The 13,492-nt window shown below is 40.6% G+C and overlaps 2 protein-coding genes across 4 annotated transcripts in view; one reads left to right on the top strand and one right to left on the bottom strand.

The window, feature by feature from the left end:
- foxp2 (forkhead box P2) overlaps window positions 1–13,486 on the bottom strand; it is a 110,282-nt gene extending 96,796 nt beyond the window's left edge. For all 3 annotated transcript variants that reach the window (XM_016664184.1, XM_007578715.2, XM_007578723.2), the window contains exons 1-3: window positions 13,310–13,486; window positions 3,724–3,794; window positions 3,077–3,139 (exon numbers count right to left, since the gene is read on the bottom strand). The gene's annotated coding sequence lies outside the window, so the exon portion shown is untranslated. The remainder of the gene's footprint in view (window positions 1–3,076; window positions 3,140–3,723; window positions 3,795–13,309) is intronic.
- ppp1r3aa (protein phosphatase 1, regulatory subunit 3Aa) overlaps window positions 11,916–13,492 on the top strand; it is an 11,634-nt gene continuing 10,057 nt past the window's right edge. Inside the window, exon 1 of the mRNA XM_016664171.1 lies at window positions 11,916–12,150. Within this exon, the coding sequence (XP_016519657.1) occupies window positions 12,038–12,150 (113 nt within the window). The 5' untranslated portion in view covers window positions 11,916–12,037. The remainder of the gene's footprint in view (window positions 12,151–13,492) is intronic.

Here is a 13,492-nt window from a genome sequence, read left to right as displayed (position 1 = left end):
ACACAAGTTCAATCTGTCAGGGCAATCAGCGTTTAGACCTTGGGAGAAGAATGCAGGACTTGTGTGCGACTGATCCACTGGACGCGATCACCTGCGAGTGAAGCCGCTCGTAATTCTTCCCACCTGAAAGACGGAGTTCAGCGCAAAGTCAGGCCTCTCTGATGTCATCCCAGCCTCAGGTTGGGTTTCACAATAATCTCTGGCTCTTGGACGGATGCCATCCAAGCCCGGCTTCCGCGCCCGACGTTTCTCCAATTAGGTTGCGGGGAAAGGATAACACATGAAACACTAGATGCTTTTTTTTAATTAGAGTCGCGCATGCAATGTTTGCAATCACTCATTTCCAGAGTGTCAGCCTTCTCTAAAAGAAGGTGCATAGTACAATTGGAGGGGCTCCAAAGTAAGCTCAGGCCACCTTTGTTGAGGAAAAGCAGACTTTCTATCATTTCTCTGAGAACATTTTTAAAGTACACATTCTTCCTTAAAATACCCCCCAAACCCCCCGCCAAAAAAATGGAACTTTGAAAACAGCTGGATGAAAGATAAGAGACACGAGGATCAATAGCCTTACTGAGACTCTTTATCTTCTCTTAAGCAATGATGGCTAGTCTCATTTTGAGCCTCTTCTACTTTCCACCTTCATTCTCATGGCAACTGTGCACTCTGGACAAACACTCTCCATGCAATTTCTTTTCTTCACTCCCGTCCGTCAACTCTGCACCTCTATATGGTTGCTTGTTTTTCTACTCTGACCCTCAATCATTTCTCTTTCAGATGTGTCGAATGCCTGACAGTTGCTAGGAAAAGCTATGGCACAGGGAGAAAAAAAAAGAGGAGGAATTTGAAATGTTTACACAGAGTTGGAAATCTGGACTCAAATCAGTCTTGTTATTATCAGCAAATGTCTAAGGAGAAAAAGAAAGCTGGGGATATAAATATCAGGTAGGAAAATATACCTCCCTTATGGAAATAATTTGAATAAAATCAGGAGTCTATTTATCAGAGAGATTAGCAGTGGGCAGGTTTCCATTGGTTCAGCTACTTTTGCTCCACTTTGCTCACAGCGTGACACCATCAGACCTCCGACTAAACTTTAAGTTGAAAAATGGAAACTTGGGAACTTGCAAAACTTTCAACACCTCTCTCTCCCCAAGTGCAAAGACAAAACAGCAGACCACAGAGACAAGAATGGCAGCAGAGCAAAAGCAAAGAGATGGAAAGCAGGGAAAGTAAACCTTTGATGAGTAAGACTTTTTTTGTTAAGTATCAGGGCTTAACTTTAAAATATTCTGGGTGGAAGTGAATGGGGGATTGACCAAGGGCCCTGATCTTAGCCACACAGTGGGGCACTGGGGTTAATGGTGGATAAGGATTAGAAAAAAAGGGGTTACTTTTCCTGATCTCCAGCCACCCCCACATCCCACTATCCAGTGTTCAGCTTCTCTACCAATCCCAAACCGGCCACACAATAGAGGCTACCAATGGGGAATGGTCCGAGTCCCTTTGATTTTTGCCTTTACCCCATTGGCTGCTTTAAGTGCCCGGGGTAAAGACCCATGGAGGTTTCCCCTGTTTGCCCACTCACAGGGATGACAGTTAGCAGCTCAGAGAAACCATTTGGGGATTGAAAATGGAATGACAAGAGGTCTCTGATCTATGACAAGAAATCAATTTCAGCCTGGAAATGTGAGCAGAGGGCTGTTGAGTCCAAACTGCAGCTTCTTTAAAGAAACCAAAAGATGTGCTTAATTGCTGTAGATTTTTCCTGTTCTCCTTTTTCTTTTTTCTTTTTTTGTATGTCTACACTGCAAGTGTGGCTTGCAGTGTTGGGGTAATTACACTTTTCTGCAATGATTAGAAGAACTTCTTCTGGCCAGCAGATATGCAGAAAGGATTCATCTTTGAAGATTTAACTGAAGTACTAGACAAATTAAAAACTAATATTTAAATCTCTTTTAGGTGGAAATCTGGACTAAAGAAACCCGGCAGTGCTGGGGAGTTCAGCATCTCACAAATTTGCTAAATAAATCTTCACCTAAAAGCTTCTGCTTCATATGTTTCTGCTTCATTCTCACTTATGTCAGGAGTTTTGAATACCTTAAAAGGGGAAGTGGATGTAACCACAGGAAGTACAAGCACTATGTTTTTGATTCAAAGTGAAACTTTAGAAACATTTTTAGTTCATTTGCTCAGATGTTTTGATGCCTATATGCAATGACAATTAGAAGACTCATTGTAAGAGTGGAATTCATTAGATTTCTTGATCTGGTCATTGATTGGTAGGTCAAATACCTTTTTTATTTTTCAGTCAAAATTAAGTACGCCAACTATTTTTACTTTATAAATATACTGACCTACAGCATGTACTTTCATGAAATAAAATGAAGGTTAAAGAAAGATGCTTTGATGTAATCTCATCCTTTTCACGTGTTTTAAAAACAAAACAAAACTGAATTCTAAACTTCACATGATCAGATCTTAACAAATAATTGTAATTGTTTTACAGTCAGCTGACCAATTGTGTGCAGCAACAGGTGGTGAAGATGATTTTTATGTAATCTTATACTCCATAGAGCCAGAAAAAAAGGAAAAAAAACACTACATTTATTCTGGCACTTTTTTGAAGCATTTCTGAAAAACATTTTAATATTTTAAATATTTTACTACCACAATCACTAGTTAACTTGTAATAGTTATACATTATATATGAGTTTGCTTACAGTTGCTTGTAGCTCTAACCTTCAATCTGTTCAACATTATGTTGAATAATTTTTCATTTACTTAATAGCATTGGGCTTCCTTTGATTTTGCAGTTTTATTCATTTATATGTATTGGGTGTTCATTTTTAGTGCCTGTTATTCTTAACTAGGTGGTGCTTCCATATCATTTCACAAAACAAAAACCTTGACCAAGGAAGTATACTTTACCCACACTTCTTTCCAACAACAAAGACTATTTAACTAAAACTGAATCCCCTCAACAGTTACTGACTGACGTGGCTCATCACAGCAAACACAATACCCATTATCACAACATCACACATGCAGAAGGTCAAGTAAAATGGTCTTCACTTACCACTTTTCACCTCACACAGTGTGTTTTCTGCTTTCTATGGATGCAAAGTGTGCATATTTCATCCTAGAAGAGAACAAAAGGAAAAGAAGATATCTAAAATATAAAAACTTTTTTCTTTTCTTTTTTTTATTTATTTTTTACAAAAACTACCTTTGGAGTTTGTGCTCTATATCTTTTTTCTTTGCCTAACTGGTAACAGGTCTAAACAAGGACACACTTTATATCTTGGAACAACTTCTAATGAAGAGATCATCAAAACAATAAGTAAAACTGAAATCTCAGCTTGGCCACATTTGCCAGCCGTAGTGCATAACTTCTAAGTGAGAGTAGATTGAAAATCCTTGGGGTGTGAAAACCAAACAGGCACAATGGAAAGGTTGCCCAGTGGAGGGGGAATTCTATCAGCGTGGACAAGATGAAGATTTGTTACATTTGAAGAGGAGGAATGAGAACCCTGTGACCCCCACCACTACAATGCAATCATCCAAACACATAGAAGTAAAATACTCTTAACACACTTTGGAATGATGCACGTTTTGATTTACTGCTATCTAAATACTTACAGATGAAAAGATATACGTAATGCTGCTCTAATCTTTCCACAGGTTAAAGAGTTGACATGAGGGGGATTAGGTTCAAGCACTCACCCTAAGGGAGAAAACTTGCTGTCGTTGACGTTCTTCACAGGCTGGGTTGGGAGTCCGGCGATGTCGGTTCACTAGGATAAGAGAGAACCCGAAAGTACTTATTAGTTAGGCCAAATCTGCTTCACAAAATAGTCCCCCCCCCCCCCCATTTGATACATTTACTGCTATTGCAGGCAAGTGTGGGCTGGATGGTGTGTTGCATAACTATTTTCTGCATGGTGTGTAGGTGAGAGCAATAAATTTTAAATCAACAAAGTGCACCTGGAATCGGCTGAGAAGCTTGAGAGTGCGCCTGTGTGTGTGTGTTTAAGTGCATGCGCTAACAGGCAATGTACAATATACTACCCCCAATACACACACACACACACGCACACACACACACTATAAAGTTGAAAGGTGCTGTGCCTGCAAGGCTCAAGCTCTCAGCGCAAAGTAAATCACACTGTTAACCTGACACCATTGATTTTCTCATGTACCCCATTCAGCTGCCTGCATCAAAACACACATGCTAGGAACCATTAGGATGAAGGGTTCTGTTGTTTTAATCACACCAGTGCAGGACAAGTGCTCAGTTCAAGATTGCAGCTACTGATGCATCTCATTTACAGTAAAATAATAGTAATAGTAATAATAATTACTTTGGAAAATGGCAGTAGCAGAAGGGGCACAAATTTTACACAATGGACTAGATGTTCCACTCTGAAGTGTGCATATTTGTGTGTGTGTGCGCGCACACGCGCGTGCACATGTGTGCTTTTCCCCTTTTATTCTCCCAGAATTCCAATGACCCCTACAGGCAACCAGCGGCTGCTGAATCCTGAGGAATGTGCTCTCTGAACTGTACAAAAAAGCCCTCAGCTCAAAGGGAACAGCCGAAAAACAAAACATGCCAACTGTGATAATTTTTGTGCTGTTGTGAGTTTCTGGAAAATGTTGCAGAAACTCACAACGATTGCCAAGGAACGTTTACTTAAAAGAGGGCATGAGGTTCACCCTCTAGTTCCTTAAGGTGAGTGGAGGGACAGACATAGATGAAAAACTGAGAACAGCATTTATATTTTCTATTTCTATTTCTATTTCTATTTTTAGTTGTTCTACACATGTTTTGTTTTAGCTATTTCAGAACTATTCCTTGTCAATAAATATTTTTATTTCATCATTTTTAAACTTATCAGTTCAATTATTGGGTGTTTTTTTAATGTTCAATGCAGGAAGTACATTCTGGCCAGTGCTTATTTGTCTGTGCCTGGTCTGGTTCCACAACTCCCAATCGACCACATAGCTTCTCACACTGAGCAAGGAACTGTTGGGGGTTTCCTCCTATTAAATGGAGTGTTGTTTCTTTTCACTGTAACCATATACTTACTCAAAATGAGGGATTGCTGCAAAATTAACTTCTTAACTACTTCTGAATTCTACCCGTTGGTCAAATCTCTTCAAGTTAAATCTGTGTGAACTTGATGGTTAAACTTTCTCTTTAAGCAGTAATGTACAGGATTTACAGTGAAATGATAACTTGATTTAGTTTGATGTGAATAAACACAGCTGTAAAACCAACAGTTTTGGGTGACCGTCAGACGTAAAAATTTAACACCCCCATTCCTAAATTATTTGCTCCCACATACACTTCAGCACCTTTAGGCTGTATATGTGTCATATTTTATTCACTAGAAAAGCACCTGGCATCCCATTAGTCTGCATAACCTCCAATTCTTGGATTTCCAAATACCACACGTGTCTCTTTGCCAAATGTAAAACCATTGGTAAATTCTATCAAACTATAAATATGGCAAATGCATTCAAGTATTCATGAAGGCCTAATAATGCTATAGGCTAATATTTACATAAAGCACCCGCACACTAAGTCAAGATAAACTATTTAAGGCCCGGGCCGCAAATACCTCCACACTGCAGAAAAAAGGGAAGCGTCCTGCCATGAAAGACGACATTATGCTAACAAGTCAGATTACTGTACACAATAACTTTATCTTAAAAGTAAATACCATCCTTGGGTTGGGTGTTATGGAAAGTCACTGGCAATATTTCTGTGGGGACCAAACGCTCCTTATCAGCATTAGTCGAGCGATTCAGGCCTGCCCGAAGAAAGATGAGTCTTCAAACTCATTCTATTCATGGTCAGACGTGTAATTACCCTCAGCTCACAGTCTAGACGTAACCGCTTTCACAGTATTTAAGACCCTCCCTATGCAACGCACGGACGCTGGCTCCCACCACAGAGCCCCGTGCGTTAAATCTGCGGGCAGATAAATTAGCGAAGAATGCAATAAAATAGACACAATGAGTGGAACTTTATCCTCCCTGCTGCTAAATGAGATTTCTTTGAAATGCAGATCAGTGGCTCTAGATTAGTGAATTTTAGCTGCTGTCAACATCATAACAAAATACAAATGCGATTGTTCGCCACTGCCTTATCTCCTTGCTTCCATCTGCTGGCTGGTTATTTACTCCCCCCTGATTTACTATGCAGATCTAAATAAGTCGCATCAAAAGGAGGGCTTACTGCACAATGCCTTCTTAAGCTTCGACATCAAGGTATTTGAAAAACCGGTAGTCACATGAAAAGGCTGCCCATCAAAGGCACATCTCTAATGAACTCTCCCGTATCAGAGGGGGCTTGCGGGGCCCTGGCTTTAATACCATCTGTGTGGTGAGAGAGAGGCAAACCTGAGAGCCAGACCCACCAAGCCGAGGTGGAGAAAGACAGGAGAAAGAGGAAGGCCTGAGTTATCAGATGAGATTAGCTCAGTGGCGAAGGTAGTTATAGGTTTTTCCATCCGTTCATCAAACTTTTAAGTGTCGGCTGAGGGAGACACTTCAAAAAAAAAAAACAACACAGCAGTGGTACAAGATTAGAGCAATTTGAAATGGAGAAAGATGGGCCACATTTTTTTTCTCAAAAACTGAAACGAATTAATCCAGACAAGGCAAAGATTCTTTAAAATGAAAGAATATCAAACAGTGTCAATAACTACATGTTACCATTGGTGGATTACTCATGATCAGAGGGAGAGGATGAGAAGAAGAAACATACTCTACTATCAGAGAGCTTTGGCCATCTCCACAGAGCTTTTGCTTTATGCTCGTGCAAAAACCTTTAATTTCATGGTGTATTTGTTGCATTCAGCACACAGGACGGATTACAACCGACAATCTCCAGACTTGCACGGAGAAAAATAAACTGCGTGAAGGGATCATGATTTGTAACCCTGCCGCCACCGCCGCTGCCACCACCACCGACCTGCTTATTATCCCTGCGTCTGGATGAAGGGGAAGACCCCCACTGACGAGCCCCCAGTTTACCAGTGAACAATTAGCCCCGGAGCAGAAGCGGGCCTGGCGCTGGCACATGTGGTTAAGTCGCGAGCATTGCGGGAGAGCGCCAGATGATGAAGGGATGAGGATGGGAGGAGGGAAAGGAGGAGAAAACGTTGCATGGGTGGAGAAGAATGGAACAGGCGCGTGGCAGGCACGTGCTTGCCAGTTTTGACTTCGAAATGTGTCCTTCCTCCACAGCATCTGCTGTGCGAAAATATTCATACCTCTTTTACTTTTCCACGTCAGTTCACAACAACCGACTCTTCTGTATTTTAATCATGATTGACCAAAATAAAGGTTGTGCATATTTGTGAAGTAGAAGCAAAGTGAGAAACTTTTTTGGAATCATTATGTTTGGGAGACCCTGGAGACGTGCAAACCTTACAAAAAGTCGCACACATCTAGACACAAAGTATTTGTAAACTATTTTGAAAAATCATGCCATTTTCCTTCCACTTTGCAATAACGCTTTACTTCCTGGCCCTGTTTCAATTATTTTTGCTGCTTCTACAAATTTTCTTTTGGGGTTGTTTTTTTCTTCTTTTTTATTTGTTTAGCTTAATTTATCTTCCAGACATTATCAAATGATAATGTCTCTGCAGAAGATGATGCTGCTTCTACCAGATTTCACCGTGCCAATGGGTCATTTAAAACAATATTGTTTTTTTTCACAGCAGACAAAGACACATATTGTTAGAGAGAGTGACCGCTAAGGCTTGCTGCTAATTATCTTTTTGGGTCTTTTTTTTTAGAACCCATTCAAACTGAACTGGTGATGTGAAGGCACCTGGTGGCTGAGTTCCAACTACTCCGCGCTCCCCTAACCCTGCCCCAAGCATCTTTGTTGCTGCGTGGCATGCCAGTTGGGCTCAGTGCCAGTCGCATTTGCAACCACAAGGGACCCTCGTCTTTTTGCCTTGCCTAATGAAATGACAAAACAACAGATTTGCATATGCAGAAACAGGTGTTGTAACAGGTTTGATTCCTCTTGACCCAAGTCGTGTTAAAGAGAGCAAGAGCATAAAAAAAAGAAAAAAAAATTGAAAAGAAAAAAAAAAGTTTATGACCAACAGCTGCCTGGGGGTATTTAGGCTCTGATGGGCACTCAAGTCTGCACCATCTGCCCTACTGTTTGCCAGAAGTGACGATCTAAATTAAAACCCACTCATCAAATATCATAAAAAATAAGCCATTGTTTTGCTAGCTCCATATGTTTTGACTATTTCATTTCATTCTCAAGAGTTGCACTGGAAGCTGAACTTCACGGCCTATGACTGTGATTCAAGGAAAATCCAGGAAGGCACACAGAAGGCTGTAATTACCCGCCCACCGATCTGCTGCCTTCTGACCAAAGCCATGCGTCATCCAACACATTAGCCAAGTCTGTCCGACCCACATTGCAAAGTGGTGGAAACAACTGCCATTGTTTAGAATAAGATTAAGGACTGAAAGGATGAGCGGTGTTCAGATGATGAGAGGAGATGCGTGCCAGTGTGGCAGTGACAGAATCCAAAAAAGTTAAAAAGACGCATTTGTACAAATGTCAAATGTCTCTCCTCTACATTTGACCATATTAAGTCCTGACACAAATGGGGCATGACTTGCAGCATTCATGCAGCTAGTGTACAACAACCTTTCCCTGACCATGGTCCTCTACGCCACTGCCCCCACTACTAAGCTCCCACCCATTTGCATTATGCCTCCTGTTTTTGTTTAGATGGGTGAGACAGAAGGAGCAAACCCGAGACAGTCGTGACCCTGCGCGAGTGTTGTAACTTGGTCTAAAGCTATGCCAGCAGAAGGCAGCACCATATGCCCTCAGCCTCGAGCTGGATGCTCTTTCTGCAGCCTAATGTGCCTGTCAAAAACTGTTATTGTCATTATCCCTCCACCCCCCACCCATGTTTTTTTCTTTCACCCACAACATGTTCAAAGTAAACAGATCTTTTTCTCCTTTTCTGAGTCTTTATGGTGTGACCTTTTCCTTTATATATATATCTTGATAAAACTCAGCAATACAAAACAGTATGTTTTTATTGTTAAAGCAGCTATGCTAGTTCTCAATTATGGGGAATTAATCTCTATACAAGTAAATAATTCAGGCTTTTTCTGGCTTTAATTTGATTTGATGATGGCGCATAACAGTTCTCACTTATCTTACATTCAAACAATGTCTTGACAACAGTCCGTGCATTCAAACAAGGGCTGAGGTAGCTACTGCTCTTGGCTATAGTGATGCCTCACATGATGTCTGACTGTTTACGAGTGACAAGGCTGATGGCTGAATGTGGTCTGAGCAACATCGACCTTGCCTCTTACCACAAGTGACCCTCTGTGTCTTTTAGTCAGGGCTAGACCCCAAAACTGACATTTTTCACACTGTAAAAACAGTGATGCCTCAAACACTGCACTGACCTGCAAGTAAACATGCAATTTTTGAAGTAAAAGAGAACCAAATACAACCTTTGGTCTGTGGCCAGTAGTATTTGTTTTAATGTGGATGTTACGGCTCTCTGTCCAGGGCGCCAGTTTGTTTAGGGGCGCCACAAGAAATATAAAACTGTAAGAATTTTTTTTTTTTTTTTTTGCATTGTAAGTAATTCACTGCATCTGGCTAATGTCTCTAAAGTTGATAACTGACTTAAGATTCATATTCAGCTATGGACTGCATTTGATTACCTATAGTACAAAAATTTTAATTTGGCATAGCTGTGCTTTACCAAATTAAGGTAAAGCATGTATAATCATATTTTAATAAATTAGTGTACGCCTTCCGGTAAGGCTCATTTTTCAGATTAAAAGTATTCTTTGAAAATCACCTTTAAGCAGGCATTTTGACATGCTTTTTGTTAAGCCAACAATTCTCTATTAAAAATTGTCAACGTGTTTACATTGGCTCAAAAACATCAGACTGTGTCTGTGTGTAATTAACTTATATAATGTTTTTATATCTATGTATACATGTAAAAATGCGTAAGGAACCGCTGCAAGGACAGGGGTAGCACAGTGAAGAGGGCACAAAGGACTGCTGCATGAAAACCTTGAAACATTTTACATGCATTTAAAAATCACTGTTTACACAACCTTCGAATCTGTTTTCCTTCAACTTTTTTTGAATATCCCTTTTCCATTTCATGTTGGCCATTTGTTCCATTTGTTTCTGGCTCCGAGAAACCCAAAGCTGACAAACCAAACATGACATCTGACATAAATGAAAACAAAGGGAAAAATGGAAATTCTACACTAGATTATAAACTGCAAGCGAGTAGGTTCCAACAATCTCCTCTATAATCCACATCTCCTGACCCCACCCTGTACAGCTTTCTCCAGCCAAGGAGTCACATCGGTTCTTGTCGACTCACAGTCAGTCTGGTCGGGCTTTAAGAAGTGACCCAGAGCGTAACTAAAAAAGTCTGAGCCGTCTCCAGACTCTTAGTAACTGGGGCACACAAAACATCATTACCGTGATGTGGATAATTACAGCGCAAAAAGGGGTGGCCTCTTAAGCATGTAATGCACTCTTTTATCTTAAGAAGTCAATCTCTCTCAGTCTGACAGCTTGCAGCGTATGATCCTGGTAAACAAATGCTTTTGTGCGGCACAAAAGTGCCACTAAAGGCCAAAACTGTCAACACAGATTCCATCCTTACTTACAGAGAAAAGAGAATCAAAGTGCGAGAGTGGGCAAGGCGGAAAAAAAAAAAAGCAGGTTTGATCACTTCAGGTTGTTTTAACTTGCATAGAGGTTGTCATGGAAACATTTCTATGAGGTTAACAGAGATAAAACCTGAACAGGTGCCATTTAAAAGCCTTAACGTTCTGTAACAGAGCAAAGTTAGCCATCCATGAGTAGTTTTAGTAGATTTGGGCTCTGGGATGTGTTTAGGGAAAGTGATGCTGGTGTACCACTCTCTTAATAGTATTAACCACTTTCCCTGAAATGTAACAACACCTCAAGGGGTTTAGCGAGCAGGCTGTGTAATTACAGAAGGAGTTGGGGGTTGGGAGGGATGGGAGATGGTGAAACTCAAAAGCGAAGAAACAGTCCGAAAACAGTTTGTAATCTGCTTTCCAGTGATGATCTAAAATAATTTTATATCCAAATCATTCAGCAACTCCCACCGTAAAGGGTTTCTGTATTCACCAGGAACGGCGTGCAAAGTTTTTAATTGATGAACAAATAAAAAGCTCCCTCCGCTTCGCCTCAGACAGAAGCAATCATTTCCATATTTAAGACGCAATCCTTGCAAACAGCCAGCGTTCATCGAGCTGAAAGCAGCCCGAATCTTAATTTTGATAAATGATTGAAACATATGACAGGGTATACACATTAATCCTGTGGAGGACATTCATTTTCCTATTACCATAATGTAGAGCACGACCACCCGATGATGAATGCAGCAATCAAAAAATGGGACGCGGCGAGAGAGAAAGGAGAGCCGGGGTAATAAGTGCGCTGCTCCCAACATTGGTCACTCTCCATCTCTCCTATTGCCTTCAGGGGGGGAAAAAAACACAGTGCCTCCTAGTGACCTCGCTTACTACCATGCATGCCAACAACAGGTAAACAAGAGAGCAGGGCCAGCTTTAATTATGTCCTAAGAAATCATAAGAGGGGGGCACTTGAATAAAGGGGCCGATTGTGCACGGTCGCCGACATATTTCATGAGGGGGATTTATTGCCGCTTTGGCCTTTGAAGAGTGAGAGCTGCTGAGTGAAACAGTGTGTGTGGGGCTGGGGGGGCTTAGGAGGGATTTGCCCACACCTGCATAACTGGGGAAGGGGAACACCTGTGCACCCTGCAGCCTGAACAAGAAGGGTGGCTAAAGCTAAATCCGAGGGCTGAAAGCTGATCAGAAGACAGGCCTGAAGAGCGTGTTAGAATTTTCTGAAAACAAAAAAGGGCTGTTTCCTTTTTTTTTTCTCCCCCCCCCAACCCCCTGTAATTAGAAGAGCGGTGACGAGACACTTAAGAGTATGAGGAGAAATTTAGCATTGAGCTGTGATTGCAGGATCTTCATGATAAGACTTAATATTCTATCCCTTTTTGACTTGGAGTGGAATATTGAAAAATGGAGCATGCATCAACGGTAAGGTGATCACACTGCTGATAATATCTATCGATAAGGCTTTCGCCAGTCCTATATGAAATCTAAATTTTAGCAAATAATTTTGAATGTGTGTGTACTTTAAAAAGAACAACGAAGGCAATTCAACAGAGAAAAGCACGTACAGCTCTTAGAAACTACTGTAAAATTATCAGCTTCTCTGGTTTTGCTACTTACTGGTAGGCGTTGTGAAAACAATTTTTTTGTTTGTTTGTTTTATTCTATGAGCCACTGACAACATTTCCCCAAAACTGCAAGCATAAGTAATGTCAGTGAATTATACAAAATAACAAGCGACCAAAACAAGTAAAAAGATTTGATTTTCAAACCCTAAATGACACAAAAACAACTTCATACTCATTTTTAAACACAAAAGAGTGATTTTAACCTGTAAAGAGTTCAGACAGAGATTTTTTTTTTTTATGCATTCCCAATCACAAATGTCATATTTCTCTGTTTTTCCCATTGCAGTTGAGTTCAGGTAATCACCTAATCAGTACCTCATTAAGAACAACAGGGGTTTGCTTTTGTGATGGAATTCAACAGACACGAGAATGGATTGGTTTACGGTGGTCTCTCTTTACCCCCCCAATGAAGCATGCATAATGAAATGGGCTTAAAATTAAATATTATTATGAATTGAAGGCTACTGAAGCACTTTTAAAAATATATATTGTAAATGCAAAATTTGACTTGCTTATACCAAGTTGTGACCTCTTTAAAATTGGAAAAGAGAAAGTTATCCAATCCAATACGTCAAAGCAAACATTAAAAGCTGTAAATGATCATGTGGGCTTATTAAGAAGCAACTATATACAAAAAGCGGTGATGTGCTCCTATATTATATGTTTTAAGTATCGTAGTTTATAACCTGATACCCATCGGTAATGTAATGTGCAGGTGTGAAACTGTAAGTTGTGTTTATTTGGGTTTTTACCGCATATTAACTGAGCTTAGTAGGAAACAGCCGGTCACTAATTAAAAAGCGCATAAAGTCCACGCGGAACTTGTAAACAACAAGCTAGTGTCTCAAAGCAGGTATTAACAACACGGTGCAAACTTTTACAAGCGCGGTAGTCTACTTCCTAACATTAGAAGTCAAAGAATAAGCTCCTTGGGCAGGAAGAAAAAAAAAACTTACCACATAAAAAAAACAGGAATATTTCCCTGTCGGTAAAAGTCAAAGGGACACACCAGGTGAGAAGTCGTCGTCCTCCTTCTCTCTAGACTCGCGGCGATGTTCGCACGTGACTGTCCGAGTTCAGCATAACGCGGAGGGTAAAAAGCAAACAACAGGACAAGAAGCGGTGGTGTAAATAACCAG

The sequence above is a fragment of the Poecilia formosa genome, unplaced genomic scaffold (genome assembly GCF_000485575.1).
Source record: "Poecilia formosa unplaced genomic scaffold, Poecilia_formosa-5.1.2 Scaffold9, whole genome shotgun sequence".
Taxonomy (NCBI): Eukaryota; Metazoa; Chordata; class Actinopteri; order Cyprinodontiformes; family Poeciliidae; genus Poecilia; species Poecilia formosa.
Note: the sequence above shows the minus strand (reverse complement) of the source record. Positions and strands in the feature narration are given on the sequence as shown.